The sequence below is a fragment of the Lutra lutra genome, chromosome 1 (genome assembly GCF_902655055.1).
Source record: "Lutra lutra chromosome 1, mLutLut1.2, whole genome shotgun sequence".
NCBI lineage: Eukaryota > Metazoa > Chordata > Mammalia > Carnivora > Mustelidae > Lutra > Lutra lutra.
The window spans coordinates 146,829,198-146,847,904 of record NC_062278.1 but is presented as its reverse complement, the minus strand read 5'-3'; the positions used below and the strand labels follow the sequence as shown (position 1 = coordinate 146,847,904).

The following is an 18,707-nucleotide window of genomic DNA, read 5'->3' as shown; positions in this document are numbered from 1 at the left end:
TTGATAGAAAACACTGAAATTATATCATTTTTCACATACGATCTTAAGAGAAAAGATATTATTCATCTTATTATTCTTGGTATCTCCTTGTAGATGTGGGTTGCTAAGGAAAGGAAATAAGTTTAAAAGTATACTTCAACTGTACTTCCAATGAATAACATCAACTAATGTCTATTAAGAGCCTACTATAGTGACTACACTTATTGTGATGAGCATTAAGTAATGTATAAAATTGTTAAATCACTATGCTGTCCACCTGAAACTAATAAAACATTGTATGTCAGCTATACTTCAAAAATAATAATTTTAAAAGAGCTTATTATATGACAAAGCAGTATGCCAAATGCTTTGCATGTAGTATCTCAGTTAACCCTTACGACGTCTTTATGAGGCAGATACTATTTTAACCTCCATTTTAAAGTGAGGCATGTGGGATTCATGAAGACTAAGTGACTTGCCTGAGGTTAATTATCTGGTAAGCAGCACAGCCAAAGTTTAAAACCAAAAGAGCATGGCTCTAGCGCCTGCCTTATTAACTGCTATGACAAGTTAATTTTTTCCCCCTAATATCCACTGCTACGGAAGTTTTCTTGGTTTATTTGTCACAAGTTAAGGTCACAGTTGCAGAAATATGTTCTAATTACCTTAACCTTTCTCCAGGCCCAAAACTAAAGAATGCTTAGAAAACAAGCACACAAACAAAAAAATTTAATTCAATAGTACCAAATTTACAGCAAATTTTATATCAAAAATGGCACTTGTATAATAAAAACTTACTGAGAGTTTGAGAGCTATACAATTATTTGCCAGCAGGAAATAGCATATATATATATATATAGATGGTCCCCAACTTATGATGGTCTGACTTACAATTTTTTGACTTTACAATGGTGCAAAAGTGATATACATTCAGTAGAAACCATACTTCAGATTTTGAATTGGGATCTCTTCCTGCGCTAACAATATGTGGTCGATACTCTCTCAGGCAGTGGTAGTAAGCCATTGCTCCTGGTCAGCCCACAATGACGAGGGTAAATAACCCATACAGTGACAACCTTTTGTAGCCATACAATTATGCTTTTTTCACTTTCGGTACAGTATTTGATTACATGCAATATTCAATGCTTTATTATCAATTAGACTTTGTATTAGAAGACTTAGCTCAATTATAGGCTAATGTAGGTGCTCTGAGAACATTTAAGGTAGGCTACACTTAACTATGAGGTTGAGTAGATTACATGTATTAAATGCATTTTTGACTCATGATGTGTTCAACTTACAATGAGTTTATCGGAACGTAACCGCATTGTAAGATGAGTAAGATATATATATAGCAAATGTAGTTTTCCACTGAGTTGGCTAAACAGATTTATATTCACTTTCACTCCATTACTCTAAGAACAAAACACTGCCTGATGATCTAGTTATAAACTAATTTGCTAATCCTTATTACACATTACATTCTTAGAATTTGGATCCTAAAGAGCAGAACACTTGCTCAAATAGATCTTAATTCAGATGCACTTGTAATGACTATTGCAAATGTAATCTGAAAATATCTAGAGTTCTGCTTCACACTAGTCCTCCAAAGGGGAACCTCAAGGGGCAAATAAAGAGAATATCTACCAGAGACTGCCATGATTCAACATGTATATTAGAATTATAAGGTGAAAATTTTCCTCATTTTGTAGGTACAAATCTGGGAAAACATTCAACAATAAATTAGGCCACTGCGTATGAATAAATAAACTGGCATGGTATAGAAAGAGAAATAATTTGGACTTTGGAGTTAGATATTTTAACTCTAATAATTATTGCATCACCTGGTAGCTGACTGACCTTGGGCTAGACAAGTGGCCTGAATCTCAGTTTCTTCTATATGTCAAATAGTGACAATGCCTTTCTTTATGGGGCTGCTCTAAGACTTTGAAAATTATATGAAAAGGATCTACCCAATTCATGGCCTAGGGGAGAGACTCACTATACTTTATCATTGCTGTTTGTAGGCTCTTTTAGCTGTTGGAGTCACCATACTGCATGCTGATGTTAGAGGCCTTTGTTGCAGGGTATTTACTAAACCAAATTTATACTCATTACATTGATCATCAGTTGGTAAGTTCTACTCCTATGTTTATCACTATACAGCAAAGAAACAAACTTATTTAATACATTACTGTAGGATAGCAAGTTGTATTATCACATCTATTTACAGACTTGGAAGAGTTAAGAGTAATGTGATTTCAGTCATTTGGCCAAATTCTTAAGGGTACTAAAATTTCAGAATGGTTCTTCTAAAGATATGTTACAAAGAACTGTGACATCTTCCATTCCATCATTAGTGTATCTTTTGGAATAATCCCAGGTGCTTAACACAAGGTCTATATCTTCTTCACATTGTTTACTTATTACCTGGTGGGGAGAGGGAGGTAGTTTGCTAAGAGTGGTCAATTCAGGGATCCAGTCTGAGAGAGCAGCAAATCAACACTTCAAACATTATCAGTCCCAGTGCCACAGGGAAAGACCGAAATCTGGAGGATGTTGCACTGCACACATTTGCATGCTCAAAGAGGTAATATTCATCAATTTCACACAACTCACTTGCCCCATCCCACCCCAATTATCAAATGTGCGATTCTACTTTGCAACAGGAAGGAAGAGACTTGGAAAGTTCTGGTGAACACTATCAATGACTCCTCCAATTAGTAAGCAGAACTGTAGGAGCTGCAGAGCTCAAGTTAGCAATATGGCACTGCTTCCTGGAAAATGCAGACAATTCCACAATACAATGGGTAAATGCTCAAATGATATCTGGAACCCAAAGAGATGGCTGCATACCTACAGGTATATCCTACATACAGTAGTAAGCAGACTACTAAGATATATAGCCCAAAAAATCAGTTCACATCACGAACAAAATAAACCCCTACATTTTACCACAAGAGCATCACAGCATCAGAGGTGAACTACCTACCTACTTTTCTTGGCAACATGAAAAACTAGAAAAGTGTAGGCCAAGCAATTATTGGTTGGAGTACATTTCTTATGTCCAAGAAAAATTATAATGACTCTATATAACCAATAAGATAGATGATCAACTTCAACATACTAGAAATATTAAGATCAAATTATATAGCAGCTTTACCAGCAATATCTATATATTATGCATAATGCTGAATGACAGGAGTGACCTTAAAGCTGTGTTCAGTGAAACAGACCATTATTGGGTTTGACATGTGAACGTATGGCAGTAAGCATAATCTCCAGGCAAACCTAAGTGAAAGACTAATCAAAGAAGTAGAAGGCAACAGGAAACAACAAGCCATAAGCACAGTTATATTACTACACTAGTAGAGATAAAGCTGACAAAACTCTGATGCCTCAAGTTGAGAAAATTTAGTCAGTGGTTCTTACTCTCTGGCCTGCACATTATATTCATTTGACAGACTTAAAATTACTGAGGCCTGGCCCTACTCCAAGAGATTCTGATTTAACTGATCCACTAGCCTGGAGCCCAGGCATTACCATGTTCTTGTTGGTGTTGTCATTTTGTCGTTATTTTGTAAAGCTTTCTAATGCATAGCCAGGCTCAAGAAATTCTAAACTAAGTCATGTAATCTATCAAGCTAAAAAATAAACTTGCAAGTAATGGGTTCTTCAGACAGGTATCTGCTAAATATAAAAGAACAGCATTTGTGCTAGTGGGGAAAAATTATTTTCCATGCATTAACACTTAAAAAAATAGTCATTCAGCACATGTTCACATCTATTTTCTTTAAAGGGAAATTTCACTTGTCTTTATAGCTATTGATTTTATAGTAAATGAAAAAATAAAATGTATCCATAAACTAATATAAATCACAAGTACACAACTAAATATCACGTTCAACTTTTTTTCTAAAGTATATCCCAGTGTATCTATGAGAAATTTTATTTACTGTGTAAAACCTTATCATCTGTACCAATCAATAGACAGTGACAGCTCTGTTGTGCATTCAACAATGAAATTAGTAAGTTGGTGGTCCCATAAATATATCAACAAGGGGAAAGTGACTATTCAAAAAAAAAAAAGGCTTGGCAAACACAAATTAGAAGTTAAAATTTTCGTAATCTAACACTAAAAAGCTATTTCATTTTCTCATAAATGCATATACTGTCTTTCTAGGATAACATATTTTTCTCCCACCTTAACATATATACTGTAAAATATTCATAGTCCATAGTCCATTCATAGTCCACGCTAAAAGTTAATCACCTGGTAAACTAAACTTGCACAAATTAGAGGATAAAATGATATTGAAATAAGGTATGAAGTAAGATTTAGTTGATTAAAGCAGTGAAAGTTATAAATGCCTATCATTCTTTGCTGGTTTTAGAAAAAGAGATCAGACAACCTGTGCAATATGCATCCCACCTCCTCTTCTAGAGGAATCTTTAAGAAAGTCCACATTGTCTACTATGCATTAATTTTTGTGTGAGTGATCTTTTTTCATGGGGGAAAGGGATGTGAACTTAATATCCAGATCAATGTACTACAGTGTAGAGAAAGCATTTGAGGATATGAGAGCCCTGGTGCAGAGAGGACCACTAAAAGATTAAATTTTGGGGAAGTCTAGGCAAGAGAACAATAGGCTGGGGTTACTACTATTTCCATCTCTCAGGTACAGTGAAATCTCAGCTCTCCCTGGACAATACATATTTTGAAATTACTCTTTTTCAATCAATTTCTCATATGCAAAATTTTTGACCATTTTTCTACCTTGGCTGGCAGTATTTCTGGGTCAACTTTCTTCCTTTCTATTTCTTGACTAGACTGGAGCAATGAGGTGTCAGTGTGAGTCTTCTCTTCCGGGTAAGCAGATCCTTAGATTGGCAGAAGTGGGGAATTTGTGGTAGAAGGGAATTAACATTTCAGCCTTGAATGAAGAGACCCACAGAGAAAGGCACCCAAATTATACCAGCTCCAAGGGAGCAAGTAAAGAAAAGAAGACACAGATAAAAAGAGTAAGGAACAAAGAAAGAGCCTAGGAAAGGTATCCTGAATGACTGTAGAGGAGAGAGCCTGCCCCAGAGCTTGTAAGCACCTAGTGGGTTATTCACCGAAGAGCACTTGGTTAGCTGGAGGAGTAGGGGAAGGAAGAGGGAAACAAATACTTTATTTTTTTCTGTCCTCGTCCTTGCATTAGGGGGCTGCTTAATTTAAGCAGCCTTGAATTGATGGTCTTTGTAAGAATTTCTAAGTTTACTTTAATGTTTTCAGAAGGTTAAAAACTTATGGCTTCAGATGCTTGAGTGTGGCTTTGTTTTGCATCAGATTTTGCCCTTGTCCTGACATAATTCAAATCCCAAGAGAGATATCAATTGAGACAATTTAAAAATTCACTTCTGGTTTTTACTTATATTTAAATATAATTTAAGAATGTCTTGCTCTTCATCATATTGTCAGATCTCTAAGATTCTAAGGTCTGCTTCATGAGAAGCTAGCAGGTTTCCCTGTTCTTTAGGAAAGGGGAAAGGGCACAGAAAGGAGAACAATTCTTGTTTTCTGTGGTTGCCAGCAGAAGCGCCTAGGAACACATCCAAAATGTCAGAGCAGAGAAGGCGCCTCACATTAAGATGACTGGCTCACAACTACCATGAAATGAATTATGTATTTTATTCTGTACTTAAATATTTTTATTAGAATGGCCTTCCCTTTCAGTTGCTTTCAAGTTGGATGGGAAAAGATACTGCTTATGCCAAAGATATAGCAAAAGCCCATTTTGAAGTACCTCAAATTCACACAGCTTTACTTATACTGTGGATTAAAGGACGTGCCTTAAATGTACATACACTTACATGTGTATTTGAACATAGATATTTCCACTATAAAATAGAAACCCTCCAAATAGCCAAAGGAACCCACATTTGACATCTATTTTTAAATCAGACTTCTAATGAAAGTATGGTTTGCAGATGAAAAGTTTCAATATTAGAATACAGACACAGATAATTGAATTGATTTATAATGACTAAACTAAACCATGGAAATAAGCCCAGTTCACCTATTCTCATTAACCTGAGAGTCCAGTCTATTCATTAGTTGTAGTGTGTGATTTAAAGTTGAAAAAGTAAAAAAGATACTGAAGGAGTTAGTATAATGAAATATTCTCTTTGAAATTTGAAAATCTGGTTGCATTCCATAATTAATTTTCCCTGTGAGCTAGGCCTCCAACTTAAAGTCTTCTCAACGGGATTTTTAAAAACTACCAAATGATAATCTTAAAATTGTTTCAAAAGGCAATTATGTAAAGTCCTCAGTTGATTTATACTTCATTGCCATTAGGAAAAGAAAATTTAAAACTACCCTACTTCCCACATTTTCTTTGAAAAAACTTGTTTAAAAATACAAATATTCAATTTTAAACAAATAGTATATACTGTTTCATTTATATAAATATAAAAATAAATAATTAGATATCTTTTAGGCTCTAAACAAAAATGGCCATAACTAAAAACAAGTGCAAAAGAAAAAAGCTTTGATGTTACTGTACCTACCTTTAATGTGATACTATAATGTCCAACAAATGTTGCATTTATCCATGATCTTGAATGGGGATCTCCCAGGAATTCTATATGATATTGTTCAACATTTCCATCCAGGTCATAGATCACATATTTCCCTTTAAAAGGATCTGGGCAAAGTATCCCAGGCCAACTTCAAAAGAAATTATTTTTAATTATTTCAATGTGTTAAGAAAGGCTGAAATCAATGCATCTGTTATAATCATATACCAAAGTTTCTCCTTTGAATTTTAATAACTCACAAAACTTAAACATATTGACTTGCATCCTTTAAAAGTAGGATATTCATTTGATAAAAGTCATCAGTTGTACCTTTGTAGATATAGAAAGCTTTGGTAAAGTCACATATTTAAGATAAACATAAAATACAAGGATAAAGAATTATAAGACAAAAGAATGATTTCTAGGATCTGGAAGAGACATTTAGACACTGCTAACAGGAAAGGTTAAGATTCATGGCAAGTTTGAATCAACTCTAAGCAATAAGAATGCGTAATTACTAAAATCTTAACTCACTGGCAGAGCTTCTGATGGGGTAGGAGAGAGCTGGCATTTCCTGAGCCAGGGCTGCCCAAAGGGTACTGATAGTGCAGGCTGTGATAACATTGGAGATTCTAACTACTGTGGGACAAGCAGAAATAGAGTCCAGCAGTTCTATATTGCCCCTCCCTGCCCCCACCCCCATCTGCTCCATTGTTAGGAGACCAAATTTATAAAAATTTTTAGTATTGGAAGTAAAATTTATCCTTTACTAAAAATAAACCTTTAGGGGTATATCCTTTTGTGCCACAAACCTCTAGAAATTCTATTAGAAATATGTTTCATCTTTTTCTTTGAGAAAAATAAAATACATACACATTAACTAAGTTTTAACTATTTTACCAATCTTTCTGGCCTCTGACCTACTGTTTGGAATCTAAAGCAGGAAAGGAAGGCAATAAATAAAATCAGGAAGCGGTAACTAAGGGATGCCAAGTTCTACCTCAGTTTGCAGCTCCCTCGTGAAAAAGAGAGAGTGAGGATCAAATCAGGAGATCCAGGCTCTGGCTCTGCCTTCTACCAGACAAGAGGCCTCAAGCAGGTAATGAGGCCTTGCTGTGACTCTGGTTCCTCAATGTGCTATTACAAAGTTCACACAAATATGTGCTTTATACATTTCTGTTTTTTGACAAATTAAAGTATTATAAGTGCCTTCATTATGAACCAAACTGTGTTCCCCCTCATCAAGTTCATATGTTAAAGTCCTTATAACTCTAGTACCTCAGAATGTGACTGTATTTGGAGAGAGTGTCTTTTGGAATGCCCAACTGAGTTAAAAGGTGAGCCCAAATCCAACATGACTGGTTTCCTTTTAAAAAGAGAAGATTAGGGATTGCGCTGAATGTATAGATTGTTCTAGATAGCATAGACATTTTAACAATATTTGTTTTTCCAATCCATGAGCATGGAATGCTTTTCCATTTCTTTGTATCTTCCTCAATTTCTTTCATGAGTGTTCTATAGTTTTCTGAGCACCCTACCAAAATATCAACTTTTTTTTCACAGAGCTAGAACAAATAATCCTAAAATTTGTACGAAACCAAGAAAAGACCCTGAATAGCCAAAGGAATGCTGAAAAGAAAGCCAAAGCTGGAGGTATGACAATTCCAGACTTCAAGGTCTATTACAAAGCTATAATCATCAACACAGTATGGCACTGGTACAAAAACAGACACACAGGTCAATGGAACAGAATAGAGAACTCAGAAATGGACCCTCAACTCTAAAGTCACCTAATCTTCAACAAAGCAGGAAAGAATATCCAGTGGAAAAAAAGATAGTCTCCTCAACAAATGGTGTTAGGAAAACTGGACAGCCACATGCCGAAGAATTCATCAAAATCCTAGAGGAGAACACAGGCAGCAACCTCTGTGACTTTGGCCATAGCAACTTCTTGCTAGACACATCTCCAGAGGCAAGGGAAACAAAGGCAAAAATGAAATATTGAGACTTCATCAAGATCAAAAGCTTTTGCACAGCAAAGGAAACAGTGGACAAAAGTAAGACAAAGGAAACAGTGGACAAAAGCAAGACAACCAACAGAATGGGAGAAAGTATTTGCAAATGTCTTATCAGATAAAAGGCTAGTATCCAAAATCTACAAAGAACTTATCAATCTCAACACACAAAGAACAAATTATCCAGTCAAGAAATGGGCAGAAGACATGAACAGACATTTCTGCAAAGAAGACATCCAGATGGCCAATAGAAACATGAAAAAGTGCTCAACATCACTCAGCATCAGGGAAATACAAATCAAAACCACAATGAGAAACCACCTCCTACCAGTAAGAATGGCTAAAATTAACAACTCAGGAAACCAAAGATGTTAGCAAAGATGCAGAGAAAGGGGAACCCTCCCATATTGTTGGTGGGAATGCAAGCTGGTGTAGCCACTCTGGAAAACGGTATGGAGGTTCCTCAAAAAGTTGAAAAGTAAAGCTACCCTATGATCCAGCAATTGCACTACTGGGTATTTGCCCTAAAGATACAAATGTAGTGATCCAAAGGGGTACCTGTACCACAATGTTTACAGTGGTAATGTCCATAATAACCAAACCATGGAAAGAGCCCAGATATCCATAAAAAAGAAAAAAAAAGCAAAAAAAAAAAAAAAAAAAAGCAGTATGTATATAAAATGGAATGCTACTCAGCCATCAAAAAAAAAAAAAAAAAAAGGGCGCCTGGGTGGCTCAGTGGGTTAAAGCCTCTGCCTTCGGCTCGGGTCATGATACTAGGGTCCTGGGATCGAGCCCTGCATCAGGCTCTCTGCTCAGCAGGGAGCCTGCTTCCTCCTCTCTCTCTCTCTGCCTGCCTCTCTGCCTACTTATGATCTCTATCTGTCAAATAAATAAATAAAATCTTTAAAAAGAATGAAATCTTGCCATTTGCAAGGATGTGGATGAAACTAGAAGGTATTATGCTAACCGAAATAATCAGAGACAGACAGTTATCATATGATCTCACTCATAATGTGGAATGTAAGAAATAAAACAGAGGAGCATAGGGGAAGAGAGGCAAAAATAAAACAAGATGAAATCAGAGAGAGAGAGACAAACCATAAGAGACTCTTTAGGAAACAAACTGAGGGTTGCTGGAGGAGAGGTGGGTGGAGAATGGGGTAACTGGGTGATGGACATTAAGGAAGGCATGTGATGTAATAAACACTGGGTATTATATAATACTGATGAATCACTGGCCTCTACCTCTGAAACCAATAATACATTATATGTTACTTAATTGAATTTAAGTTAAAAAAATAAAAACTCAATAAAAAGAGATTAGGACACAGACATGCATAGAGAGAAGACCATGTGAAGACACAAGGAGAGAGATGCGTCTACAAGCCAAGAAGAAAGCCTAAGAAGAAATCAACCCTGCTGACAATTTAACCCGAGATTTCTAGCCTCAGAATTCTAAGAGATTAAATTTCTGTTATTTTTAAGCTCCTCAGTCTGTGACACTTTGTTATGGCAGCCCTAGCAAACTAATCATATACAGGTATGCAATTATATATAGGTAAGATAATTGGTATAATTGAGAGGTAAGAAGAATGACACAAAAACATTTTTTGCCTCATTTAATTATTTAGAAACTAGATAAATTAGATATTTAGATAATTTTAAAACCTAAAGGAAGCATACAGATCATGCTATAATGAATATGAAATCACAAAAATGCAAAATCCATAAATTACTTGGGTTTGAGGACTATAGATGGTTGATCTTCTAATAAATTATCAATTGATATGAAAGTTACAAAGTTATAAATATAGAAATTTATCTACCAAACCATTGTAAAAAAGTTTTTATAGATCATAAATAACACAATCTAAACTAACAAAAATATTTCATGCTTAGTATTATTAATGAAAAAAGTTTGATTCCAGGAAATTAACAAATCCCAAGTATAGTTGCCATGAGGTAGTGAGTTGGGTGCACCAGTCACCAGGGAAGGTGGAATGTGAGAATGGAGCAGATGTCTAGCTGTTCCCTGGATGCTGAGCAGAGTTCTTTGGCTCTTGGACCTCTCTGAGTTAGGGAAAGGGAAGGTAGAAGGTCTGCCTGGCATCCCTAGATCATGGAAGAGGAAGGGCTAGAAGATTACAAATTGAGTCAGACTATGTGGAACCCAAAGCCACCTAATATTTTGGAAAATTGATAATGGAAAGTCAAGTAGAGGTTTAGGACCTAAATGAAGATCGCTTCATTTATCATATGGTTTCACTTATTTGTGGAGCATAACAAATAGCATGGAGGACATGGGGAGTTAGGAGAAGGGAGTTGGGGGAAATTGGAAGGGGAGGTGAACAATGAGAGACTATGGACTCTAAAAAACAATCTGAAGGGTTTGAAGAGGTGGCGGGGTGGGAGGTTGGGGGAACCAGGTGGTGGGTAGTAGAGAGGGCACGGATTGCATGGAGCACTGGTTGTGGTACAAAAACAATGAATACTGTTATGCTGAAAATAAATTAAAAAAATGATTTAAAAAAAACGACCCCCCCCCAAAAAAAAGAATTACAAGGAAAGTTGTGTGATTGATTTTAGAACCTGTGGGTGGTGGGAGGTAAAATGTACATATACAACATGGATAAATAGATACCAAGTGTTGGAATCCACTTGGAAGAAAAGGAAAATTTGGGCACAACATGTAGCTTCGAGAGGAGTGCAAATATATCATGAAGAAACTGGTGTCATACACATTTCTCATCCAGTGGAAATGATCTTTAATAAGATAGCTATTGCCCTCAGCAGAAGCTGAAGCGTAAGCACAATTTCAGTTGCCATGTTTTTATACTCAATGAGAAATACGTGACTGTTATTTTCAAACTATGGTTTGGATGTTTAAAAGGAGAGATAGTTTTACTTGGGCCTCAATCTTTCGTGTTTTTTTTTTTTTTTTAAGATTTTATTGATTTATTTGACAGAGAGAGACACAGCAAGAGAAGGAAAGCAAATAGAGGGAGTGGGAGAGGGAGAGTGAGAAGCAGGCTTCCTGCTGAGCAGGGAGCCTGATGCGGGGTTTGATCCCAGGCCCTAGGATCATGACCAAGCTGAAGGCAGATGCTTAACAACTGAGCCACCCAGGAGCCCCCTGGGCCTCACTCTTAATCTGTGGGAAACAAAATGGATGAGTTGGAATCATCACTAACCGAATGTTGTATTTGCCACAAAATCTCTCAGCTGTACCTAACTACAGGGGGATGATAGGAAGAGCAAATTCCCCATCCTCTCCCCACATTATAAGTATATTAATCCTTAGACAAAAGAATGCAAATAAGAAGTAGTCAAATAATATTTTATAAGACTGAAAGGATCTACAGAAATCTCAATTTATAAATTTTAATACTATATCTAAAATGTATTGCTGCATTGGCTTGTTAATTTAAAGGCATATCTTACCACTAAATTGTTTGTACTATAGTACATTAGAATACAAATATATTTTCTATAAATTAACTTTCATATTTACCAAAAAGCTTTGTGAAATCTGTAAATATGCCCAAGGTAGGTACTTTCAGTAGAAGCCTATTTTCTGCTTGACAATGTGTCTGCCCCTACTAGGGGAGATATGTACCATTATTTTTTACTTTTAACTTCTATGCTCTTTCCAGCTGAATACAATGATATCTGACTATTTTTTTTTTAATGAAGGCTGCTTAATATTTTGAGGATAGTTTTTCTCCTCCTAGTACATACAGGTATCCCCACCACCAGCACAACAGACATAGCATAATCCAAAGACAAGAGGCTGCATATGTACTTTTTAAGTATGTAAGTGTGTGTTATCTCACAATGTGGAGGTAAATGTAACTGTTGTAATTTGATTTTCCACGGATCTTGCCCAGAGATAAGGTGCTTTTTCTTGACAATTCTTTATTTTTATTATATAAAGATTAAATATGCATTTCTAGATTCTGTATCAGTCTCTCTTTGCCTTTTTTAAGCTTTATTAGAGAAGGTCAACTGTTCTGGGAAAGAGTAACTCTGGGATGTTGTTAAGATTGTTTCTGAGCCTTCAAAGTTGGGTGTAAGGCCATGGGCTAATGAGAACTGACCCAGATAATGCTACCTGCTAAGTGTCTCTACAGCAGCTAGCTGCTCTTTCCACTTGAAATTTCAACATCTTTAATACTGCTTAATTAAGAGCTGATGTCTGACTTTGTTTAGTAGGTTAATTCTAGTTTTATATTCTGCTATTGCAATTTATCCTGTTATTAGCTTTCTATGTATCTGTAGCACTGAATAAGAAATATAACTAGATTTTTTTATATTTTAAGGCTATATTTTAAGCCTGTGCTCAACTATACTTAGTTCACAAAGAAGAATACATATTACTACTTAGCAAAATGCATTCTATTCTTTCCAAATAGAAAGAAGTAGATACAGCTGCATTTTGCAGGTATTTTGATGGTTCTAATCATAGATTAGAGATAATTTAAGGCCTGGAGTAAAACATGTTTCATTTGTATTTCAAGTCCTAATCCTCAGTTATAAGCGCAAAACTGCAAAAGAAATTCCTAATCAGATTTCTAACATAATATTTCAGATATAGTGACAAGAAACAAATACATTTCTTGAATTAGTTATTGAACCTTCAGAATTTCCAATAGAAAATACAAACTCTCTGCTTTCAAAAATATTAATTTTAGATCTGAAAAATGATATGGGACTACAAACACCTTCATAAGTAACCTCATAAGATAAGCATTCATATTCATGTCTTTTAAGATATTTGTTTTTACATAGCTATCTAGTTTCTCTTTGTGCCCATCCTAATTATTTTACAAAAGAAAATAATATTTTTAATATTTAAATAAATAATACATATATAACATTTCACAGTTGATCTCTAGAAAAGTCCTCAGTAGCAAAAGGTATATATCTCAAGAGAGACTTCCACATTCACAAAGGTATTAAATGTGTTAGTTCGCTAAGGCTGCCACAGAAAAATACCACAAAGTGAGTGGCTTAAACAACAGAAATTTATTTTCTTGTAGTTTTGGAGGCTTTGAGTCTAAGATCAATAGGTCAGCAGGGATGGTTTCCCTTGAAGCCTCTCTTTGGCTCCCTTCTTGCTATGTCTTCAGATAGTTTTTACTCTGTACATGTGCATCCCTGATGCCTCTTTGTAGGTCGAAATTTCCTCTTCTTATAAGAATGCCAGTCAGATTGGTGTAGGGCCCACCCTAATGGCCTATTTTTACTTAATCACCTCTTTAAAGGCCCCGATTCCACATCATTTCTGATGTTTCAACTTTGAAGTATGACTTTTGGGGAACACAATTCAGCCCACAATAGTAAGTGACAGAACAAGAACACAAATGTAGGTTTGATTTGAAGGTCTCTTGTCTGTATGTGTGTGCGTGCCTGTGTGTGTATATGTGCGTGTGTGTGTGTGTGTAGTATGTTAAAGAAAGTCCATCACAGTCTCTCTATGACAGCAAACATTTTATATTCTTCATGGAGAACAGCTGACTGTGAATGGAAATGAGGTAATATGAGCCAGAGTATCTCAGCTTTGAAAATGTTAAGTAGGAGAATGTAATGCAAAATAGCAAGGGATTCTGGGAATATAGTAACAATGGTGTTACGGTTTTAGAATCTCCTGAAATTTTCCTGTAAGTACAGGTAGAACAACTATAACAGCACAGTCAAAACCTGACACACAACATCTATAACAAAAGTAAATGATAGGGGTGCCTGGGTGGCTCAGTGGGTTAAAGCCTCTGCTTTCGGCTCAGGTCATGATCCCAGGGTCCTGGGATCGAGCCCCGCATCGGGCTCTCTGCTCAGCAGGGAGCCTGCTTTCCTTCCTCTCTCTGCCTGCCTCTCTACTTGTAGTCTCTGTCAAATAAATTAAAAAAAAAAATTAAAAAAAAAAAAAGTAAATGATAAACTATCCACAGAAACTACCAAAATTGGAGCAGGCAGGTACAAACTACTGACAGTTCCAAGACCCACATATCACTAGCATCTGTATGAGGGAAAGCAGGATGGGAGGGAAAAGGCAACCAGAGGTCTGATGGGTTTGTGAAATAAGAACCTCAAAACCACAAGGAGTACTTTTTGAAAAGTGAGCAGGTCAACATGAGCACAGCAGCCAAAATTGTGAGGAGGATCACAACAAAACCAGGAGTTATTGGAGCGCTCTGGACTCTGCAAACACTTAATACTTACACTGACAAGAGCTTACACTGATGAGAAACTGCTGGTAGTATAAACCAAATTGAAGAAGAAACGATCAATATGAATAAAGAAAAGTGAGGGTACAAATAAAAGTGGGGATACACGCCAAAAGCACCATCCATGAGAAAAAGTTGGATTTCATTAAAATTAAGAATGTCTGCTGTGTAAAATATACTAGTAAGAGAATGAGAAGATAAGTCACAGATTGGGAGAAAATATTTGCAACACAGATATCTGTTAAATGACTGGTATCCAAAATATTCAAAGTTCTCTTAAGCTCTCTAAGAAAATGAACCACTCAACTAAAAGATAGGCAAAAGATCTGAGTAGACATATGGCAAAGAAGATACACATATGGCAAATAAGAATATTAAAAGATGTTCCACATCATATGTCATCTGGGAAATGCAAATTAAAACAACCATGTATGTTCATGAAAACACACAGAGGAAATACTAAGTGAAAGAAGCCAATCTGAAAAGTTTACATATTGTGATTACAAGACAGCATTCTGGAAAAGGCTAAACTATGGACATATAAAGATCCCCAGTTGCCAGGGGTGGTGGGAGGAATGAATAGGTGAAGCAGAGGAGATTTTTAAGCCAGTGAAACTATTCTGTATGATAGACATTATAATGGTGAATACATGTTATTATACATTTGTCAAAAACCTATAGAATGTACAGCACAAAGAGTGAATCCTAATGATTCACTATGGATTTTGGTCGAAAATGATGGGTAAATGCCAGTTCAGAGATTGTAACAAATGTGCCAAACTGATTTGGGATGTTGATGGTATATGAGTTTGTATGGGGCAGGGGGGGAATGTGGAAACCCTGCACTTTTCCATTCAGTTTTGGTGCAAACTTAAAACTGCTCTAGAAAATAAGGTTTATTAAAATATGAAAATAATTTAATTTTCAAATTTAAAAAATAAAATTAGGGAAGAAAAAACTAGGAAATCTCAGATACCAAGTTCATATTTTTGATGCTCTCAGAAAATAATAGAATAAAGGGCCCTGGGCACACGATTTAGACAAAAAAACTAAAGCAAATCTATTCTGCAGATTCCATTTCTGGACAAGTTGAGGTAGACTCAATTCTCTATATTCTTCCTACTAAGTACACCAAAAATTCCCAAGTATTATACATTAAATAAATATAAGAAGATTCTAAAGGATGAAGAAAAGAAAAACCAGAGAAGGGACTGAGGACCTGAAGAGTGACATGGCAGGGAGTTCCCTGAGTTTATTTTTGCCTCCTATATCCTAGATTGGGTGCTAAAGAAGTCAGCAACCCAGAGACACCAATGGGTGCAAAGGAACAAAAGTCCATACGAAGCCTGGTCTTTTTAGTCAAAGGACCAGGATAGGGGCAACCTAGCAAGACAGAAAATTTTAAAGCAATAGCTACTTTTTCCCAGCCAAATACCCTGGAAATTTCTACAGATCTCCATCTCCATCCTTAACAAAGGGCAAGTGTTGAGCCTGGACTTCAACACACTCAGCAGTAATAAAGCTCCCACTGTGTCCCCACTCAGATGGTGGTGGAAGAGGACTACTGGGAAGCTGGAATTTTTATCACCTTCCAGAATTAACATGGTTCTCACCACCATGGTATTAGTGGAGGTGAGAATAAGGTTCCCCTACCTTTCCCAACCAAGTTGGTGAGTGAGAATCCTTAACTCTAATCCCTTCCCAGCAGTAATTAGGCATCCCACCCTTTCCAGAGAGTAAGTGGAGGCTGACTAGAAAACCTAGACTTCCACTCCCAACCTGGCAGTAACAAAGAGGTTCCCTCATATCTCTCCAGTGCAGTAGTAGGGGCAGCCTGCTAAAAAGATTTAAATAAGATCCAAAATGAAAAAAAAAAAATGGAAAATATAACAAATAAATAGAAGGTATTTAGAGAAAACCAAATGGAAATGTTACACCTGAAAATACAAGAACTAAAACAAGAAGCTCAATGGATATTTACTACAGCAGAATGAATATGCAAGAGGCAAGAAATGATCCAATCTGAACAACATAGAGAAAACAGACTGAAAAAAACCTCTTCTTAAGGAACAGAATTCATTTCATATAAAAGTACAAAAGAGACTCAGCGGGTGTCCTCCAAAGCAGCTTCTACCTCCAAAGCAGCTTCTACTCTGCAAGCAACCCCCACAGGGACTGGTGCCACTCCAAAATGACTTCTTCCTTGGGAGAGAGGAAGATATCCACACATACTAGTTGCACCCATAGTCCCAGGAGCCAAAACTTACAGCTGGCTGCACAGAGAAAATGTCCTGTTGATCAGTCCAACTACAGCCTCCCCGGGGCAGACTGGGGACAGACATCTGGTCTGATTGCTGTTGCCACCCAACCAGAAGCCCATGGCAGCTCCAGACTGACCCCTCAATGGCACAAGGATGAAACTCTGCTGCCCAGGTATCCACAACAAGCAAAGTGGGCCATTGCAGCTAACTGGACTAAAGGCAAACACAGCTCAGCCATAATAGTAGGGTGCAAGCAATGCATACAGGACACACCCCTGTATCTGAGAAAGAGGGAGCACTGCACTATGGGCCACCACAGGACCTCTTTTTCATAAGGCCACGACTTTCAAGATCAGGAGACATAGGGACGCCTGGGTGGCTCAGTTGGGTTAAGCAGCTGCCTTCGGCTCAGGTCATGATCCCAGCGTCCTGGGATCAAGTCCCACATCGGGCTCCTTGCTCATCAGGGAGCCTGCTTCTCCCTCTGCCTCTGCCTGCCATTCTGTCTGCCTGTGCTTGCTCTCTCTCCCTCTCTCTCTCTGACAAATAAATAAATAAAATTTAAAAAAAAAGATCAGGAGGCATAGCTGACTTTTCTAATACACAGAAACAAAGAGAGTTAGACAAAATGAAGAGGAAGAGGAATATGTCACAAAGAAAAGAACAAAACCACAGCAAAACAGCTAAATGAAACAGAGATAAGTAATAGGCATGATAAAGAATTCAAAGTAATGGTCATAAATATAATCTTTGGGCAATAGATTTAAATTAGAGCTCAGTAACAATAAGATATTTAGAAATCCCCAAATATCAGGTAAAAATATACTTCTAACAGATCATCTGGAAAGAAGACATCACCCAGATAATTAGTAAATGCTTGAAACTGAGTGGTAGTAAAACACAATATACCAAATTTGTGGGATATAGCTAATGTTGTCTTTAAAGAGAAATTTTTAGCTGTAATTGCCTATATCAAGAAGAAAAAAGATCTAAATCAGTTACTTAAAGTTTCCAACCCAAGAAACTAGAAAAAAAAAAAAAAAGAATTAGACCCCAAAACGTCAGGGAAATAATAATGAGACCAGGAAACAATAAATAAGAAATTAGACAAACAGTAGAAAAAAAGTTGATTCTTTGAAAAGTTTTAAAAATTCATCAACTTAGCAAGACCATAACTTAAAATAGTTTATTCTGAAATAGCAACAACAACTTTACCTTGGCCAATTCTGTAATTTTACCAAAACCAGGCTTCCAAGAGGGAGCTGTGAATAGACAATCTTAAATCCACTTTCATGAAGCTGAGACTCTTCAGGGAAGTCTTCTTCAGAAACAGAGCAGTTACTGTATCTTGAATCAGCGTTCATGAAGCAGTACCATGGTTTATTGTGGTCAACTCTGGCTGCATCCTCACTTGACAACAATCTCCATTTCAAACAGCTTTCACTCTCACACTGAACCCATACTTTGTTTACATACATACTGTTTTCTGCTGAGGGATCCATTGCAGTGTTACAATATTCTACTATTATCTTACCATCCAATTTTTCTTTTTCCATAAATGCATTTAATCTGGAAAACAAATAAGAAGAAAAGAATAAAGATTCAAGGATATAAGGAAAGTTCAAGACAAAATCAGAGAAAGAGCTCTTTGATACCTTCTT

General features: G+C 36.5%; 1 protein-coding gene across 4 annotated transcripts in view; it reads right to left on the bottom strand.

Moving 5' to 3' along the window:
• Positions 1-18,707, bottom strand: part of ZCWPW2 (zinc finger CW-type and PWWP domain containing 2) — a 179,865-nt gene that overhangs the window by 82,002 nt on the left and 79,156 nt on the right. For all 4 annotated transcript variants that reach the window (XM_047738769.1, XM_047738788.1, XM_047738780.1 and 1 more), the window contains 2 exons: positions 18,262-18,615; positions 6,535-6,694 (listed from right to left, as the gene is read on the bottom strand). In XM_047738769.1, coding sequence (XP_047594725.1) covers positions 6,535-6,694; positions 18,262-18,602 — 501 coding nt within the window. In that variant the 5' untranslated portion in view covers positions 18,603-18,615. The remainder of the gene's footprint in view (positions 1-6,534; positions 6,695-18,261; positions 18,616-18,707) is intronic.